A 21688-nucleotide genomic window follows, 5' to 3' on the forward strand; every position below is an offset into this window, starting at 1 on the left:
AGAGCTAGAATAAGAAGGGATACACATGAATTGCATCATCAGTAGTTTAGGTTATCTCTGGAAATCAATTTTATGTCATGTATAAAAAAATTGAAAAGACATGTTTAGATACATATACATATAATTTTTTATTTTATATTTTATTAATTTTTAATTTATATGTAAAATGAGTATATTTGTATATGCTACTTGGATGTGGAGAGCTGGTGGGAATGGAGGAATAGCTGTTGGTTGTTTTCTTATTTCACATCTTTATTATTATTTCAGGTTTGTTCCAATGACCTTTTTAATATATAGTATTATAATCTTCTTTTCAGAACAAATTAAATATTACATGCACACATTCATCATACCAAGAGGGAACCACCTTAGCATTTGAGACTATTAAAATCCTTGGGTTGACAGACACTGTTACAGAAGTTAAAGTGATGGAAGCTAATCAGCCAATGAATGCTCACTATAATTTTACTTATAGTGCTTCTGACCAGGTGAATACAACTCTTAAAATTTTTAGCTGTTATATACTCTCACTTTTAACATATATAACTTTCCATGCTCTTGGTTTTGTGATTTGTTTTCTTCATGACATAGCTTTTTTTGCTTTTTTGTTTTCCTGACAATATTCTATCTTAGGTTATTCCAATTTATATTTAGATAACAACATTGGGTGCTCCTTGCTACTTCTCCCTCTCCGTTTCATTTTACCTTGGATATCTCTTATTTATGTCTTCTTAATATTTTTTCATATCATTTTCCTACCCTGAGCTCTAACTGACTCACCTGTTGCATACAATAAAAATTCTAAGTGTGTTAGCTTCTCATTTAGACTCTTTAAGATATTGACTTAATCAATTTCTTCATTTTCCCTGCTTATTCTTTCATGCCCTCTCATTGTCCTCAATATATCATGTACTTGTTCTCTCCAAATTTTTGTTTACCCTCTTCTCTTCTAATATGAGCACTTTCTTATCCTGTAATTTTGTCTCTTTTAAAAGGTATACTAGAGAGTGAAAAGAAGTAACAGAATTGGGCTTGAATTCCGGCCCTGCAGTCTGTACATTTCAACAGACAAATTAATCTCTTAGCTTCCTCATTTGTAAAATATATTTAAATCATTATGCTGCTTTGGGTAATAAAGTATTTAAAAATGTTAGACAATAATTTAAAACTTGAAAGTGGTTTTTATTGGCATTTATTTTTCCACCACTCATCTAATACTAAATTATTGGTAATATCAACATAAATACATTCTAAGTTATTTGAGACATAGAACATTTTCTTAGAGTGTTTTTGTCTAACTCCTGAGCCTCTGACCCAGAGCTTTTCACTGAGCAATTTTCATAAAAATGTATATCGGTTAACTTTTTTTAGTAAATATAATTTATATATTCCTGGAAATTAATCAATATAAACAATTATCAATATGATTAATAAATATAAGAATTAGTATAAATTAAGTAATGAGTTATTGAGACCTTTATGATTCCTACAAAGATTACCAAGAGGGCATAATACAAAAATAATTTTATTTGGCTTATGCAATCTCAATTTATATCTGTTTCTATATTTATGCTTATGTAAAGATTTACACAGACACTAAAAGATACACCTTCCTAATTTTTCTGTCCTTTGACAAGTTTAATGAGTTTTCATTCCTGAATGTTGAAATGTAGAGTGATGAAAGGAAGTTAGTGTCAAAAGAAAGTCAGCTATGTAGATGAAAATCTGGAATAAATTTTGCCCATGTTATTCCCTACATATATAAACAATAACCAAACCAAGCATATCTTAGCAATATCTCAATAATAGAAATAATTGTGTATTAGAATATATATGCAGGTATGTGTGTTCTGTGGACATACAAACACACATATGCATATATATGTGTGTAAATATAAAAAATATTTCTCTTTTTTGCATAATGGCATATTATTTCCCTTCTAACTTATTCCTCAAAAATGTAAGCAATGGATAAAATCAGGGACAGACTTAAAGTAATCCATACCTCTTCACTGACTTTGTGGCCTCCATATCAGCCAAGGTGGTCAACATTTTCTTCCTTGAGGGAACACTTATTTCATATCTAGTATTCCCTAGTCATTGTTTTAGGTGCTTTAAATTTCAATATTATTTATTTTGTAAACCCCTTTAAGAGTAGGAGTCATTATCCCCATTTTACAAGAGGAGGAAATTGAGGGCAATACAGGATACACAATTTTCCCAAAGACTCATGAGCATTAAATGGGAGAACTGAGAACTGGACTCATGTCTGTATTTAAAGATGTCTTTAAGAGTTAGACAAAAACACTCTAAGAAAATGTTCTATGTCTCAAATAACTTAGAATGTATTTATGTTGATATTACCAATAATTTAGTATTAGATGAGTGGTGGAAAAATAAAGAATCAGTATTCTACAATTTCTCATTGTTTTCCTGTCTTGAGGTTCTAGCTATTTCAGTGAAATTATATGTTTTCTCCTTTCTGTTTTGTCCTTTAGGTATGATATTAAAATTATTAATGATTTGATTTTAATAATTTATGTGGTTGCTGCATTTTATAAATGTTAACTATTTTTAAATTATGCAATGGTCAGAGATATTCTTTAATGTTTTCTTTGTTTCAAAGATTCTCCTAATTTACAATCTCAAGTTTAACCTTGGAAGAAACTTTACAGTTCAATGGAATCAAAATTTCTCAGAAAATGAAAGGTTTTCTTGTCATCTAGATGCAGACACTCCAAATAAAGACATGTGTGAACAACGTGGCTGTTTATGGCAAACGGTAATAAGGATTTTAATTATGGTTCATGAGGCTTTCATTTGAGCATTTCAAAGTAAGCTTTACATATAATTTCATACAGCATACGAACTAAATTCATCTAGAGAAACATTTGGAGTTTGAAATTAGTACCTCCAGTAGAGAATTTTATCTTTATCTTGATAATTAGCCAGAGACATTGCTTCATAAATGCTAGACTAAATGGATGTGTGATTTGCTTCCCAGCCACTTTGGATAGTATGATAGTATAACTTTTATTTAATAAAATAGTGCTCTATTTGTTGAACTCTATTACGTGTTGGTTATGGATGAATAGCTTAATTGAACAAGAAATTATGCCTGTAGGGGACAGTCTTTCAAAAGCACTATCTCAAGTTATTAAAACTTGTGAAATTGGTGGGCTATGTCTGTCCCACTGAGGGGTGAGAATTTCCAGCCAGTCATTTTAGGCATCCTTTTAACAGAATGATAGTGGCTATTAATGGCAGACATTATTACAGGAAGGGATATGGTAAGGATTCCCTCCTACTATGTTTATTTTTTAAATTCTTAGTTTTTGGTTACATCATTGCATTTTGTCAGAAAAAAAGTATTCATTTCATATAAGCAGAAAATTAAATGCATGTGTTATACCACTGAAGATAGTCAAGACACATCTGCCAGTAACTTCCAAGATGTCTGTGTTTTTATGAGGAAATACAGAGAACCTCTGCTACCAAAGAAAAGATTTTATTTAAAACATACCTTATTTCAAAGAAAATTTCAGAATGATGCCAAACAATTAAGTATATATATCAATATAAAAAAAATATTGTAATACAAAAGCATGAACAGAAAGTTGATAGAATTGAGAAAATTTTAGTAGGCAAAATGTATGCATTAGGAGTTCATTAGTCAGAGTTTAGCCAACAAAGCAGATGGCATTATAGGAATTAGACTTTCCCCCAAAGTGTGGAAAGCCAGGAAAGTTAAACCCTGAATGAGGATTCTGAGAATCATAGTAGTTGTTAAGTCACTTATCAGTTCATCGGAAGCACTGGTGTGAGGTAACAGTTTGAAGTGTTGATATCCTCCAGTGGAGACCAGCAGGACCATATCTGTAGTTGAGTTTATTACTCATTGAACACCACGGGGATGTTTCAGTAAGTGTGCTTAAAAGGAATTACTGTAAGCTTGGGTTTGTGTTAGGTGATTTGGGGCAGTTTATGCAAGCAGGTCTTTACTCCGGAAACATGGATGATTCAATGATTTGGTATCTTGAAAAATCTTATCTAACAGAGTGAGGACTAGTCAAATGCTGAAACTATAATTGGCAAAACAGCAGCAGCCACTCATATTAGCCAAGATTAGGGATGTGCAGTTATTTTTGTGGTTACTACAGTGTTCTGTTTTATATTATGTTCAGACATAATTACAGAGTGTTGTGTTTTTTTGTTTTGATCCATCAAGTCACAGCTGGACCTTGTCCATTGTTGACATCAGTGAACTTATTTATGTTGAACAGAAGAAAACCAAGACCTCATTGTGAGCACTAGGCCGAATTCCAGGTGTCAAACACGTTTCTCTTTCTCCATAGCTTGCAGAGAGATCCAAAGTGTGACCATGAAGGGTCACACTGTATTCCCCAATTTTGCTTGATAAAGCAACACAATCTTTACCCTTAAGAATATAGAGGAATTAAAAGAAGTGAGGAAAAGAAAAGATTCTGAAATCAAAGTCTAATAACAAAATATTTTCCCATGTCCCCAGTACCTTCTCTTTAAATTGCAGCTCTTCTTCAACCCATACCCATTTCCCATTGCACCTAGTGAATACTCACTTACTTTCATATAAAAATGAATGTAAAGGATGAGTACTAAGGCACAAATAACTGCTAATAGGAATATGTAAAAATTTTACTTTTCCCAGGATTATTAGTATTTTAACACCTTACAGATTTTTATGTTGAGTAAGTGAAGCTTTAACATTAGAATGTCAGGCATAAGAAGACCATTAAATATGATAATTTAGGATACAGATAACTTCCATACTATTTATTCATTGACTTATTTAACAAAGACTTACTGAGACCTATTATGTTCTAGGCACTGTTCTTGGTGAACAAAATAAAGAAAACTCTCTTCCCTGATAGAACTTATAGTCTAGTGTCAGAAAATAAACAAATAACTAAAAAATTATGTGTTGTGTTAGATAAGTACTGTGGAGAAAAATAAAGTAGGAAAGGAGAAGGGGGTGAAGAATGATGATGGTATAATTTTAATGATTGGACACGGGAAGTTTCTTTGAGAAGGTGACATTTCTCAACAGAGATGAAAGAAAGAAAGAAAGGAAGGAAGGAAGGGAATAATATTTCAGAAAGCCTCAACCTAAAGTGCATCTGAAGCAAGAATGTACCTGGTATGTCCACAGACAGCCAGGAGACCATTTTTTCTGAAACAGAATGAGTGAGGGAAATAGCAGCAGGATCTGATACAGACATGTGGAAGCAGATACTGTGGACCAATCACTTAGTCTACTTTTAGGATTATAATTTTTACTCTGAGATACCTAGCTACTGGATAGTCTTGAATGGACAAAGAAGAGGATTAAACTTTCATCTCAATGAACTTCCACCTTATTAGTTTCTGTGTTGAGAATAGACCATTAGAGGACCAAGACACCCAGACCAGGAGATAAACTGTTTCAGTAATAGAGGTAAAATATCACTGGTGTTTTGAGCCAGAGTGGTCATTGTAGAATTAATAACAAGTAGTGACTGATATTTGTGCATATATTTAAGGTTTTATAAATTGAGAGTTAATTGACATAAAACAATATATTGGTTTCAGTTGTACAACCAAAATGATTCAATATTTGTGTACACTGTGGAATGATCATTTGATGTGTATACACACACATATACATATGAACACTATATATATATTAAGATATAACATTTAGAGTCAGCATATATATGGTATATAAAGACAGGTGATGGGATGACATCAAGAAATAGACCTTGGATAGAAAATTAAGAGTTCTAAATCTAAATCCTGAGCCATTCCAAAATTTAGAGTCAGGGAAAAGATGAGGAACCAGAAAACAGACTGAGAAAGAATGCAAAGAATTAGATTAAAAACAAAGAAAATGTTGGTTCTTTGAGGCCGAGAGAATAAAGCATCTTAAGCTGGAGAAAATAATCAACTGTGCAAATTAGGCTTATAAATCAGCAAGGTAAGAATTGGAAACTGACGTTTGGGTTTGATAGCAATGAAGTCTTTAGTAACTTTTATAAAAGAAGTTTTGATGGAGTTCTGGGAGAAAAACCTATTTAGAGTGAGAATGAAAATTCATGTGAGAATAAAGGGATAAATTTGGTATAGTTTTCTGAACTCTTTACGTTTTGCTCTAGAAAAAGTATAAAAAAACAGGGCAGTAATCAGAGAAATTAGTCATGTGAAAGTTTCTTTTTTAAAAAGAATAAATAAAATTGAGAATAATCTATAATAAGTGCAGTGTTATGATGCAGGAGAAAGTTGAGAAATGCAAGAGAAATGTCTTTGTAGACAAGGAGGCATGGAATTGGGTGCCCAAATGAAATTGTTCACCTTAGATAGAAATAGAAGCACAAGCAGTATAAATCTTATGATAAGAGGTTAAGAGGTGATGGGTAGAAGTGGTGTTTCTGTCTTATGTTTGTTGTGATTGATTTTCTTCTTATATCTAAACATCAAGGAAAACCATTAGGTGATGACAATAATTGGGAAGGATTTGTTGGTGGTCAGAGAAGGAAGGAAAATATCAGCCAGAGCAGTGTGATAGTGAGTAAACTAGGGAAATATAGTATGGTTGTATCACTAAGACCCCCTCTAACTTACATGATTATATAAAGGGAGAGAAGTCTGCATGATTATGTATATTTCTCAAACCACATTCAAACACAGCTCCAGGCACTGAGAATATAGAGTTTTTTTTTTTCTTCTTATAATTGTTGTTTTGCAACTAACTTCAGGAATGCAAATAAGGGGGCACCAGGATTGAAATTATGTGAACAGGAATGACTTAGTAAAGAAATATGCTTTTTGAGGAAGGAAGTGAAGACATCAAGTAGTGAGGGACAAATAATGGTAGGATTGTATGCTCAGTCTGGTTGTGGTCACTCTGCATGAACTCTTAATTTGCTTAACTTAATAGGAAATTAAACATTAAAGGAAAAAAGTTAGCCTTTATTAAGACAATATAAAAAAGAATTCTTGATACATCCTAAATCACTGATGATTTAAGAAAAAAAATTTATCTAGAACTTCTAAGTACCTCTCTGATTCTACAAAATCACCTGTTTTCATCTTATTTTACATTTGTATGAAGCTGACATTAGATCATATTAACCCTGAGAGTCATGTTGCTCTTATGTCATCTGAAAACCTCAGATTTAAAAATCTCAGAAGTAATGCTCCAAGTAACTTCCTTACTTCTAAAACATAGATGTGTGGAAAAGGGCAGGTTTTAATATAAAAAAAAAACCCATCCAAACAAACAATTTACAAAAAAACTACAAAAAGATACATTTTACACATAATCTATTAAATATTACTTGGGTAAACCAACATTTTAAATAATGATCTGTTGAATCCCTAGCCTAGGTCCTTTTTAGAGTTTGTATAAATTGAGTAGTAAGATTATATCCATTTTAACTACAAAAATAGCAATGCTGATGAACCTTTAATAAAAAAGATAAACAAGAACACTTACAGAAAGATAAAGGGGAAGTGATACTGGGCAGAAAGTTAGCTAAGAGGGAGATGTATACAGACTTCAGTTTTTTAAAGTCAAGCATAAACCTGATTCTGTTGGGACTCAATTTCATGCATTTAGAAGGAGTACTGTAGTAATCCTATCAGTTAAGGATTGCTTGAAGCTGAGAGTATCAGAGACCTAACAATCTGATTTGGTTAAACAGGATTTACTTTTCTCTTACAAAAACCAAATAGGATTTTACTTTTCTCTAATATATTGACTCAATTTGCAAATGCAAACATACTCATGCTATTTTCTGAGTTGGAAAGTTATGACATTTTATCTTTCTGCTCTACTGGTATATTTTTGAGTCAAAATAGAAATATTCTGCATTAACATTTTAGTATATGGTGTCTCAGGTTGCATAATAGATACTTTGTGCCATGATTACAATTTAATTAGTATTTGGCAATAAAATTTGTAAATCGTGTGATGAAACATGTCTACCTCATTTTTTTTGACTCAAATATTACAGTGCTTACAGTTTCTGACAATGAACATGTACTGGTTTTTAGAAATCTTTTGGATCCCAAGCACCTGAGTGTTACTTTCCTAGACAACACAACTCTTACTCAGTTACATCAAGTCAATATTCATCAATGGGTATAACAGCTGACCTCCACCTGAGTACTGCAAATGCTCGAATAAAGCTACCTTCTGAACCCATCTCAACTCTTCGTGTGGAGGTGAAATATCACAAAAATGATATGCTTCAGTTTAAGGTATGTTAGTCATAAACTATCCCAATGGATAACTCATCTGTCAAGAGATTTTTAAAAGATTAGTTTCTTGAATTTTTAATGTAATTTAACAATTAGTAATTGGATTGATGACATTTTGATTCTATAAAAATATTTTTCCCTACACAGTTCATAGGATAGGTGCACAATATTCTGATTTTTGCTGAAATTTTGAATAATAATATAGTGGTGATTTTAAAAATATTTGAATTCTTTTTAAATAAGTAAGTTATTTAGATTTGGACAATACTGGTAGTCCCATTAAAACAAACAAATGGAAAAAATAAAACAGAACTCTTACTATTTCTGTTATTTTTAAAAAGTGATCTTAATTTTCTTACTACTATAATAAGACATACAAAGTAACAGTTTCTCTCAACAGTTACATTTAGCAGTTTCTTTTTACTTGAGAGCTACAAGAGAATCCATTAAGCAAACTTCTAGAAATGATAAAAAAAGATCAGCAAAATAACTGGATATAAAATATCTCAAAAACTGTTTCCTATATGCTGTCATTCACTGTTTAGAAGCTGAAGTTGAGGCAAATCCTATTAGCAAAATCAAATGAGAAGTACAATCAAATAAACAAAAGTATTAAAAATCATAGGGATAAGTTGACTATCTTTAAGAAAAACTGTTATAAAGCAATGGTAGGCATTAAAAAGAACTAAAATATCTAAATAAAACTAAGTTTTTAAAAATATTAACACATTTTAGATCAATTGATGAGTTTTATTTATTTAGTTTACTTTTTAATTAAGGTATCATTGATATACAGTCTTATACTCAGGTTTGACATAAGCAGCATTGTAGTTACTACATTCCCCCCTATTACCACATCACCACTACATACCCCATTTCAGTCACTGTCCATCGGTGCAATAAGATCCTTTACAGTCAATACTTGTCTTTGTACTATACTTTCTTCCCCGTGCCGCCCTATATTATTTGCACTAATCATAATGCTCCATAATCCCCTTATCCCTCCCTTCTCATCCACTCTCCCCAACCCCTTTCCCTTTGGTAACTGTTAATCCATTCTTGGGTTCTGTGAGTCTGCTGCTGTTTTCTTCCTTCAATTTTTGCTTTGTTGTTATACTCCACAGATGACTGAAATCATTTGGTACTTGTATTTCTCCACCTGGCTTATTTCACTGAACATAAAACCCTCTAGCTCCATCCATGTTGTTGCAATTGGTAGGATTTGTTTTCTTCTTATGGCTGAATAATATTCCATTGTGTATATGTACCACTCTTCTTTATCATTCATCTACTGGTGGACACTTAGGTTGCTTGTATTTCTTGGCTATTATAAATAGTGCTGTGATAAACATAGGGATGCATATATCTTTTTGAATCTGTTATCCTGTTTTCTAAATGTAAATTCTCAGGAGTGGAATTCCTGGATCAACTGGTATTTCTATTTTTAATTTTTTGAGGGACCTCCATACGGCTTTCCACAATGGTTGAACTAATTTACATTCCCACCAGCAGTGTAAGAGGGTTCCCCTTTCTCCACATCCTCGCCAGCATTTGTTGTTGCTTGTTTTATGGATGTTGGCCATCCTAACTGGTGTGACGTGATATCTCATTGTGGTTTTAATTTGCATTTCTCTCATGATTAGCTATGTGGAGCACCTTTTAATGTACCTGTTGGCTAACTGAAATTTCTTGTTTGAAGAAGTATCTGTTCAGATCCTCTGCCCATTCTTTTATCAGGTTATTTGTTTTTTGGTTATTGAGGTATGTAAGTTCTTTATATATTTTGGATGTCAACCCCTTATCAGATATGTCATTTGTGAATATATTCTCCCATACTGTAGGATGATTTTTTGTTCTACTGATAGTGTCCTTTGCTGTACAGAAGAAGCTTTTTAATTTGATATAGTACCACTTTTTCATTTTTGCTGTTATTTCCCTTGCCTGAGGAGACATGTTCATGAAAAATTTGCTCATGTTTACATTCAAGAGAGTTTTGCCTACATTTTCTTTTAAGAGTTTTATGCTTTCATGACTTACATTCAGGTCTTCGATCCATTTGGAGTTTACTTTTGTGTAAGGAGTTAGACAGTAATCCAATTTCATTCTCTTGCGTGTAGCTGTCCAGTGTTACCAACACCAGCTGTTGAAGCAGCTGTCATTTCCCCATTGTATAACCATTGCTACTTTATCATATACTAATAGGCCATATATATGTGGGTTTATATCTGGGCTCTCTAGTCTGTTCCATTGATCTATGGATCTGTTCTTATGCCAGTACCAAATTGTCTTGATTACTGTGGCTTTGTAGTAGAGCTTGAAGTCGGGGAGCGAGATCCCCCCCCACTTTATTCTTCCTTCTCAGGACTGCTTTGGCTATTCAGGGTCTTTGGTGGTTCCAAATGAATTTTACTACTGTTTGTTCTATTTTATTGAAGAATGTTGTTGTTGTGATAGGGATTACATTTAATCTGTAGATTGCTTTAAGAAGGATGGCCATTTTGACAATATTAATTCTTCCTACCCAAGAGCATTGGATGAATTTCCATTTATTAGTGTCCTCTGTAATTTCTCTCAAGAATTTCTTTTAGTTTTCAGGGTATAGGTCTTTCACTTTCTTTGTTAGGTTTATTCCTAGAATGGAATTGTTTTCCTGATTTTTCTTTCTGCTGGTTCATCGTTAGTGTCTAGGAATGCAACAGATTTCTGTGTATTAATTTTGTATCCTGCAACTTTGCTGAACTCAGATATTAGATCTAGGAGTTTTGGAGTGGATTCTTTAGGATTTTTATGTACAATATCATGTCATCTGCAAACAGTGACAGTTTAACTTTTTCCTTACCAGTCTGAATACCTTTTATTTCTTTGTGTTTGATTGTCATGGCTAGGACCTCCTGTACTATGTTGAATAAAAGTGGGGAGAGTGGGCATCCTTGTCTTGTTTCCGATCTTAGAGGAAATGCTTTCAGCTTGTCACTGTTAAGTATGATGTTGGCTGTGGGTTTGACATGTATGACTTTTATTATGTTGAGGTACTTGCCCTCTATACCTTTTTGCTGGTACAGAATGGGTGTTGAATTTTGTCAAATGCTTTTTTTTAGCATCTATGGAGGTGATCATATGATTTTTGTCCTTTTTATTGATGTAGTGGATGATGTTCATGGATTTTCAAATGTTGGTCAATATATGTTTTTAAAGTATTTCCATGGAAATTTTAATAGAATAACTTTTGAGACTTTAAACTCATCTGGAAAAATAAACACATGACAATGGTAATTGTTAAAAATGTAAAAAAAATAATAAAAATTATAGAATTAAGTTTAAAATTTCATAATCATTTATAAAATTAGAACTGTGGAACTACAGGTAATATTACTTGAAAGTTTACTGAATAGAGATGGCATAAATAAGTGTATATAATTATATGTATATATATCTTTCTATACAGATATGTGTTGAAAGATATATATGTGCATATGTTTGTGTGTGTATATATATATATATATAAAGATATATGTATGAATCTGTATAAAAACAATAAACAAATATAAGACCAGAAAATATATATATATATAGCTCCATATTTATTTTGTACCTGGCTAGTAAAGGCCTTTCAAACCACAGACCCAAAGGCATAAATTCCATAATAAAAATTTAACATATTTCAACATCAGCAAACACTATAAAAAATTAGCAAGCAAAAAATGGGTAAATGTCTAACACATACATGAGAAATGGAAGCAATTTCAACTCATAAAATCATGAAAAATTTTAAGGACTAATAAGCAAACATTTCACAGAAGAAATAAAAATTGGAATAAAAATATTAAAATATATACATTCATTAAAAAGCAAAGGATGAAAAGACTAATTCAAGAATGAGAACCTAAATATTGAATACTCATGTAGGAAAAGACTAATCCTCATCACCAAGGAAATAAATGATAATTTAAAAATAAATGCTTTTAGTTTAACTTAAGTTAGAGTACACATTCTGTTGAGAATATTAATTAGTACACTAATTTGGAAAACAGTTTACAAATAGACATCAAGGACCCTACAAATGTTAGTACACTCTAAACTAATACTACCACTTCTAGGAAATACTCTGAGGAAATAAAGACATGAAAAAACAAATCAGCATTAAGATTCATTGTAAAATCATATATATGACAAAAAATATTGAACAACTTCTTTATCTAACCATGAGGTGGTAAATAACTTTTTATTTCCATATAAGAGAGTATTTAGACCTAAACGTTTTATTTTTAAAGTTTTCTCATTGTATGGATGACTGAATTACAAAGCATTTAAAAAACATAAAACACAGAATTTCATCCCATTTGATATAGTACCATCATATGCATGTATAAGGATTTTTCATGTAGATATATGAGCTAAGGATACAGAATTCAGAATCACTTAAGTAAGAATTTTAAATAGTCTTGTTTGAACTATAAATTAGTTAATGATATTTATATATATTAGAAATAAGAACAAAATATATCTATTTTCATTATTTCTCGGCAAAAGATTTATGATCCCCAAAATAAGAGATATGAAGTTCCAGTTCCATTAAACATTCCAACTATGCCAGCAAGTACTTATGAAAATAGACTTTATGATGTTGAAATCAAGGAAAATCCTTTTGGCATCCAGATTCGAAGGAGAAGCACAGGAAGAGTTATGTAAGTGACTGATTTATTTGATATGAAGGATATTTTTATTTTCATTTAGAAGGGGTAAGGTAAGATGATTGTTTTCACAGCCTTCACTGTGCTAGAGTATCATTCATCACATAAAAATTGGTTAGTCTTATTAAATAACTTGGCCTGTTTTAACATTTTTAAACCAAACAATTAGCACAACCATGGGACTATCATTAGCAATTAACTCTAAAATTTCATTTACACTTTAGATGTGATTGGTTTCATTATTAAATGTCATACTCATTCTTCTAATCAAGTTGAGAATAAGAATCAAGATTCCTCTTGAGAAACATAATGAGTGTTGGCAAACTAAGTAATCTGAACTGTTACATAAATATTTTATTAAAACTATTGAAATTGGAGATTATTGGTTCTGAAATATGATAAAGTTAATACTTTCTCTGCCTAGTTCTGATGAAAGGAAATTAAGATATGTACATCTAAATATATTTTTGTTACAATGAATAAATTTCAAAAATTGTTAGCTTTATTTTAGTTAAAAGCTCTGCACACTCTATTCCTATATATGATATATGAAAAGGTAACATTTTATGCAATTAAATTTGCCATAGTATCCTCTAGAAAACGTTAAGCCATTTTTAGGTTGGGTCACGATGGATACAAATAATGAAGAAAAATATGTATTGTCTTTAAACTTTTGTTGTTATGGCAATACTTTTTTCCAAAAGGATAAAAAACTCAGTCATTTTGTAAAGAAAACCTGCTGCAAAGATATTTTTTTGTTGTTGTTACTTGGAAAGCATTATTCATTATATTAATGTTACTTAATATGTTCCAAATTCTTTGTAATAATTATGTTTCCTTTCCCCAACTTTAATTACTTTTCCTCCTATTTGTTCTTCTTGGAAATAACTAGAAAAACAGTGCAATCTCTGTAACACACTTTTTCTGGATTTCCTTGTAAACACTAAATTTTATAAATAAAAAATAAAAAAAGAAGGAAAGTATTAAGAGTAGTAAAGAGAGTTTGAAGTTAAAATAACCATTATGCCTTATAGTTCTTTTGAATATTGATTTCTTTTTATTCTACATGTAGAAAAAATTCACTGTGATTATCTCAAGGGGACAGAAAAATGGAGGACTTTGCATTTCTAGGACATATATTACTTCTAGGCCATATATTATTTATAACTTCATAGTAGTTTTATTTTAAAAAGCATTATTTTTCCAAAACTTAAATATATAATCGAGTATGATTCAGTGTTAATAATAGTGAATGTATTAAACATATTTCAGACATTTCTTAGCCAAATGAAAAATATCTTGGAACAATTATCTGTTTCTATTTAGTATCTGGGTACAAAAAGGTGTATAGAGAAAAACATTGATTTTCAGATCACCTAAGAAAGAATTACCATTATTCTTTTTGACACTACATTGTATGTATTTACAGTAATATAATTGTTTTCTTTTTTCAGTTGGGATTCTCACCTACCTGGATTTACTTTTAATGACCAGTTCATTCAAATATCTACTCGCCTGCCATCAGAATATATTTATGGTTTTGGGGAAGTGGAACATAAAACATTTAAGCAAGATCTGAATTGGCATACTTGGGGAATGTTCACAAAAGACCAACCCCCTGGTGTAGGTACCAATATTTAACTACCCATGAAGCAACTAAGACCATGACTAGGATGCAGGCCTTTTCTTTGTAGGCTTGTACTTCGGTAATGAAATAATGACAAAGGGGCAAGGGACCCTCAAGAGCTGTTACAATGATTTTCTGAAAAACAAACAAAATAGTCACCATAAATTACAGGAGAAATTAAAAAATTTGATGGATGACATCACTGACTACAGTGAGAAGTGAGGTTGTGATCCAATTTCTTATCCTGTCAATTGCACAGAAAGAATGTTGAGATTTAGTTTTCCCTGCCAAGTCCACATTTACTCTCAGCTTTTACAAAATAGCTGACTAGGGTTCTCCTTGAAATTTTTTTCTACTTTTTAAATAATGATTTGATGCTAACCACTTTTTAATGTTAGGTGTTCAAACAACTTTTATTTGTATCACGATAGTTCAAACTAAGGTTCTAAAGGCTGTTTTACATTTATACCAACTTGAAAGAACGTTTTACCAAAATTTACATCTGTAAATTTCTTCAACATTAGTATTGACATTTTATGGTTAACATATCTTGATTCTCAATATGCAATTTTTTTTCATATTCTGATCAATTATTGGGATTCAGTGTGGATCAAAGAAGTCAGTTTATAATGGATCATCAACTTACAAGTTTTGTGACCTTTGACAAGTCATTTTATGATCCTGAGAATAGGTTTTCTATTCTGAATAATGAAAAGATTTAGCAGAAAATGAGGTTAAATGTTTCATATATATGTTATTGTATACAAAAGATATTATTTAAAATACTATATAAAATATTACTATATAATACTATATAAACTTAGATATTATCCTACTAAGTATTTAATGAGTTTGAGTACTTTCATCACTTTAATCACGTGTAGGGCATTTTATTATTAAAAAGAAGCACCAATTTACTAATAAATTAGGATAGCCTGTGGAAATAAACACAAGTACTCTAATACCAATGGCTTTTTTACATTAGTGTGGCTATGTTTGTGGGTGGGTGCTGCAAATTTGTAGCCTATTCCTTTGCATGCTCTAAATCAGTAACTGTTAAAATAATGATGAAGTTGTTTTTGAGGGGAAATAAATTTATTTTAATTCATGCATAGTTTTTGTATGCAAAGAAGGAATATTTAAATTTCTATGCTCAATTTTATAATGAATTTAAACATTACATTGACAAAATTCCTATGCAGTTATTATTTAAATGTGTATTATACTTACTTTTTTAATTTTAGTATAAATTTACTTCCTATGGATTTCATCCCTACCACATGTCTCTGGAAGATGAGAATCACGCTCATGGAGTTCTCTTGCTTAACAGCAATGCAATGGGTAAACCAATCTATTGTTGAATTTCTCATATTTCATATGACTCTTTAATAAAATAATATCTTACATATAGATAAAAACTTAATCATATTTTGGATTTACAGATGTTACATTTCAGCCAACTCCTGCTCTCACCTACCGTGTAATTGGAGGAATCTTGGATTTTTATATGTTTTTGGGCCCAACACCAGAAGTTGCAACAAAGCAATACCATGAAGTATGATTGCACATTTAAAAAAAATTAATTTTCTTTATAATATAAAATGACTCTCTTAATTCACAAATAATGTTTTTTTCAAAGGTAATTGGCCGACCAGTCATGCCACCTTATTGGGCTTTGGGATTCCAGTTATGTCGCTATGGGTACAGAAATACTTCAGAGGTGCAGCAAGTATATGATGATATGGTGGCTGCTCAGATCCCCTATGTATGTATATCAATTTTTAAGATGGTGTTAAATGTATCAGCTATAAAAGCAGAAAGAAATAAATACATGTACTTTAAAATTATTTTAAGAATTTGGTGATAATCAATACTTTGTTGTTTAGTAGCACCGAATGAACTGGATATGAGATTTTTATAAAAAATTTATATCAGATTGATAAACAGATAATATCTTTCCTTTTCCTTCCTTATTTCTCCCCAGTTTCATGACTCTGAGTTGTGCTAAATAAGTCATTGTGCCCTTGACTTTCCCTCATAAACTTTGGGTCACATAGATAAACAGACACATACCCTGTATTTTCTTTAAATGAGACTCAAAGAAAACAGGAATCTATTTCATCAACTGATGTAACAAATTACAGAGAATGAATTGGAATTGTAACTCGGGAGTTTTGCCCTGAAATAGATAATAGTCGTAATGTTAGGATACGGAATTAGAAGGTTTGCAGAATATCCTCTTCCCTCAATGTTCAGGAAGTAAATATTCCTATGTAACCAGAAATAGTCAATCTCTGTGATTTTATTTTCTGCATTATAAGAAAGCCCAGGGATCCTTCTGGTAACACACTTTGAAATCTAGAATGCTTGGTATATAAGAACTCATTCTAAAAAGAGCTAAAAGGACCTCATTAAAAGACATCAATATCTATGTTAGAATCCAGTATATGGTTCCTGATTACAATCCTATGGGGAAATTAAGTATGTAGGTTGATGATACAGAAATGTGCAAGTGGAAATTTTTTTTATAAAAAAGGGGGATTTTCCATTATTAGGTTCATTGTATCAGCTATATATGTTTTATAACACCAAAAAGAAGACACTGAGTTATTTCTATTAGGAGAAAACAATTAATGAATTTGTTATTTAGGCTTAAATTAAATATTTCATGATAAAATTCAAACATGTATTAGATTAAGCATATTTGTAAATACCAAGTTGTAAGCAATATTTTCCTTATTTAAGCTTGTGCTAGTCCAAAAATGACTTTGGTGGATAGTAGAAGAATTTTACAATGATTGTTGGATTTACTAATAATTATTTCTTCCCCTTTGGCAATTTGGGATTATTTTAAATCATCCTATATTTGCTTTAAGTTTCTAGAAATATAGCAACATCTATTATTTACAAAATTCCAAATTGCCATTTAATAAAATTTCATGATTCATAATTCCTTTACTGCTGTGTCTTTGGGAATTACATAGCAAAAAATGCTGACTTGAAGGAGTTTTTACTTCCAAATCAAAAATACTAAATTATCCATTAACAAAACAGAACTTGTTCTTAGATTATTTTGCATCTTTACATGTTAGTTTTTTTCTTTGAAAACTGCATTACTTGATCAATTCTCTTTTAAGATCATGTAAGAAGGCATTGTAACTTTCATATTGCTACTATTTCCTCAAGTATGGCAATGTGATGCACTTATTGCAGTGATTCTTAGCCCACTACCACGATTCTTGTATCTTTCAGGATGTTCAATACACAGACATTGATTACATGGAAAGACAATTAGATTTTACAATTGGTGAAGAATTCCATGACCTTCCTCAGTTTGTTGACAAAATCAGAAATGAAGGAATGAGATACATTATTATCCTGGTCAGTATTTATATTTTATATTTTATCTGGGTCTTATTTTGATTTTATTAAGAGTTCCTGCCTAAAGTTGGTGGTGTGTGTGTGTGTGTGTGTGTAAGTGTGTGTGTACGTACATGTGTGTGTGGGGTTATTTCAAAGTAGGAAGTAGATAACCTTGAACCCCACTCCCAAATCTAAAACTTTCTTCCTTTAACACTTAATTTTATTTACATGGGTTGCCACCAGGCTGCCTTTACACTTAACCTTAGAGACCTAAAACTGAAGCTGGAAGACAAAAGCAAGCTGTTTTCTAGAATCATCCAAGCTCCAAACTGGCCTCAATTTATAGAAGCTATCACTAAGTGATGCCAGATTTTCTATTCCTATATAGTTCTCAAATCATTCTCTAGGATTGCTTCTTATGTTGTCATGTTTTAAAATTTGCCTTCCAGTTAGTGAATCAGTGGGGAGAATATTTTATCAATATCTTACAGGAAGCAAGCTAGATAATCAGAAATCCCCCTGGAGAAAAAAAAAAACACTCTAGTAATTTTGCTTGAAATCATAGTTAATGTAATTTCAAAAGTTCTTAAAATTTTCTTCTAAGGAATTTAGAGGACAGTCTAGCTAGAACACTAAAGTTTATACCATCACTCAATTTGTCAGGGCATAAGAGAGAACAGTATAATGATAAAGTAATAATGGATAATTATAATGTTTCATAACAGCTACCGAAGTGGCTACACTTTTATTCCATAGTTACCATGTTTGTATTTCATTTTAATTTTAGGATCCAGCAATTTCAGGAAATGAAACAAAACCTTACCCTGCATTTAAAAGAGGACAGGAGAAAGATGTCTTTGTTAAATGGCCTAATACCAGTGATATTTGTTGGGCAAAGGTACTGAGTTGATATTTTGAAATAAAATAAAGTGCTATTTTGTTGAAGGTTTCTGTTTAATTAAAAAACTATTAAAACATGCTCAGAGGGAGAAATATACAGGAATGTAATGATTTAATAGCTAATAAGTAAACTCTGGGTTCAATTCAGATTACTAGAAACAAAACTAATTCATGGAATTCATGTGTCTATTTTATCATTCAAATTGTAATTCATTATATTTCCTTAATTATAAAAGTACCATATATAAGATGACTATTTATTATTCTGTACTGAAGGAATCACTTAAATTTTTGTACTTCTCTTAAAAATATCTCATTCATAAAATAAATAATGTTTTAAAAGCTATTCTTCTATTACTGACTTGAACAAAAAATATAATTCACTGTATTTCATTCAAGCAATAATATTCAGATCTGGGTATATTAATATATTATAGAAAATACCCTGATTTAGCTTACATTTAAAAGAGTAAGGAAAATAAATGTTCACATCATAATAGAATGAAAAAATATAATAACAAATTCCCATAATTAGAGACATAATTAAATGCAATGTGGCATCTTTTTTGGATCTTGGACCAAAATAGGACACTGGTGATAGAAGTGGTTAAATTCAAACATGGCCTATTGTGTTAATGTTAATCTCTTGCTTTTGAAGACTGTACAGTATTTATAAATCTGTTAACTTTAGGAGAGGTAGTGTGCAGGGTATAGAAAAACTTTAGGTATAATTTTTGCAGCTTTTCTGTAAGTCTGACAATCTTTCAAAATAAAAAGGTAAAAATAAAATAGAAAAAATCCTATGATGAATTTAGTGAAAAGTCATGATCTTGTAATAAAATGCAATATAGAGTATGACATATTGGCCATAGAAAGGGATTATTTACTTTCTACTTTCTTCTCATTCTATATTCATATACATTTTCTCAAATTTCTACCCTATTTCCTTTAGAAAACTACTCTGTATCAGTAACTAATCCCTTGTCGGTAATTAGTCCTTTGGGGATCATTTATATCTTCTATGGAACTTTCTAATTTCTACAACATAGATTCAAATTCCAGAGCTTTTGGTGTGATTGAATCTGGGCTCTGTTTCGCGTGTTTGTGCTTGAGGTTGAGGAAAACACTGCTAGGCAGGGAGGCAAGGGCAGTAGTGGAGGGTGAGAGAGGAGATTCAGTATTAACTGTGAAAACCAGAAAAGTATATTTGTCCCTACATGACACCATTCAACTCAGGTCTCCAATTCCTGTCAAATAAAAATATATTCATTATTTTCAGGTTTTAATACTAGAGCAATTGTAGAAACAGTTTTAATATACCACATTAAATTAAGTTTAGAATATGCTTTTGATATTATTTCTTGATCCGCACTTTGCTTACATGCATTGCTTTCAAATCACTACTTACTACAAAGTTTGGCTTTCTTTTTCTTATTTGCTATATTAAAGATGAAATTAATATAGAAAAAAAGAATAGTCCACAAATTGTATATATATATGAAAACAAACCAAAAAAAACTAGTTGAATGAATTACTGATCTGGGGATTTTGAGTCTATAATATGCCCCTAAAACTCTATTATACTTTATTTATAACAAAGTCATAGTATACTGAATTTGTTTTGAACTGTTTTCCCTTTTTCTTTTCTTTTTGTAGGTTTGGCCAGATTTGCCCAATGTAAAAATAGATGAAAGTCTATCTGAGGATGAAGCTGTTAATGTAAGTTTTACAGTAATTGTGTAATTAAAAGAAACTCAGCACTTAATTTAATGATCACTTTGACCAATAATTCAATTAGAATACTTTCCTTAAGAAACTAGATGGCTTATTTTCTAATATTCTAATTGGACCATATTTAAATCAATTTATTTAATTATTCAGATATATAAAATTTAAGAATGTTAAAATCATAGAAAGTATGGTTTTTTACCATAGTGGAATGAAACTAAAATCATTATCAGAAGGAAAACCAGAAAATTTAAAACTGTGTGGAAATTAAACAACATGTTTTTGAACAACAAATGGGTCTAAGAAGAAATCTAAAGGGAAATTGGAAAGTATCTTGGAAAAACAAAAATGAAAATACAACATACCAAAAGCTTATGGGATGCAGTCAATTCAATACCAAAATGGAAGCTGATCACATTACCACCTACTTTAAAAATGAAGAAAATTTTCAAATAAACGACCTAACTACACCTCTAGAAACTAGGAAAAGAAAAACAAACTAAGCCAAAATCTAGTAGAAAAAAGGAAATAATAAAGAGTAGGCCAGAAATAAATTAAATAACATCAAAACCATAGAAAAATCAATGAAACTAAAAATTCAAAATCTTTTAGGTACATCAAATTATAATCATTAAATCATACAAGTTTATGTAAGCATGAAAACTTCGAGGTGCATTCATGCTTAAAACTTACCAAATTATTTCTAAAGTAAACTCAAAGAATTATTGAACCATGTTGTTGATAAAAGTCAGTGTTCTCTCAGTTGATGTTTTACCCATTACTCTTCTGGAATATCGATATACTGGAGAAGAAGGCATGGCTTCTTTACGTAGATTTTGGAGAGCATCATGAATTTACAGTAGCTTATATAGAATCACTTGGAATCATTTTCCAAAAAGGTGTTAAAACTGTTGGATCACACATTCCTGATGAAATTTCTGGATATAACCAATGATTTGTATTAAAGCAATAAAAGCAGTCCCCTGAAAGAATAAAATAGAGAGAAAAATGAATGAATTGCTGAAAGAGTAGAACAATGTAAGTTAACGAACAAAATATGGTGTTACTTTTCTTATTGTTTCTCACTGTGCTCTAGGGGACA

At 31.0% G+C, this 21688-nt stretch overlaps 1 protein-coding gene across 1 annotated transcript in view; it reads left to right on the plus strand.

Annotated features, from left to right (window-relative positions):
• The window catches only part of SI (sucrase-isomaltase), an 84353-nt gene that overhangs the window by 38694 nt on the left and 23971 nt on the right, over positions 1-21688 (plus strand). Inside the window, exons 24-34 of the mRNA XM_073232134.1 lie at positions 318-488; positions 2627-2782; positions 8071-8277; positions 12808-12962; positions 14423-14591; positions 15840-15936; positions 16038-16150; positions 16235-16360; positions 17848-17976; positions 18746-18856; positions 20515-20577. Coding sequence (XP_073088235.1) covers positions 318-488; positions 2627-2782; positions 8071-8277; positions 12808-12962; positions 14423-14591; positions 15840-15936; positions 16038-16150; positions 16235-16360; positions 17848-17976; positions 18746-18856; positions 20515-20577 — 1497 coding nt within the window. The remainder of the gene's footprint in view (positions 1-317; positions 489-2626; positions 2783-8070; positions 8278-12807; positions 12963-14422; positions 14592-15839; positions 15937-16037; positions 16151-16234; positions 16361-17847; positions 17977-18745; positions 18857-20514; positions 20578-21688) is intronic.

The sequence above is a fragment of the Manis javanica genome, chromosome 3 (assembly GCF_040802235.1).
Source record: "Manis javanica isolate MJ-LG chromosome 3, MJ_LKY, whole genome shotgun sequence".
Classification (NCBI taxonomy): domain Eukaryota; kingdom Metazoa; phylum Chordata; class Mammalia; order Pholidota; family Manidae; genus Manis; species Manis javanica.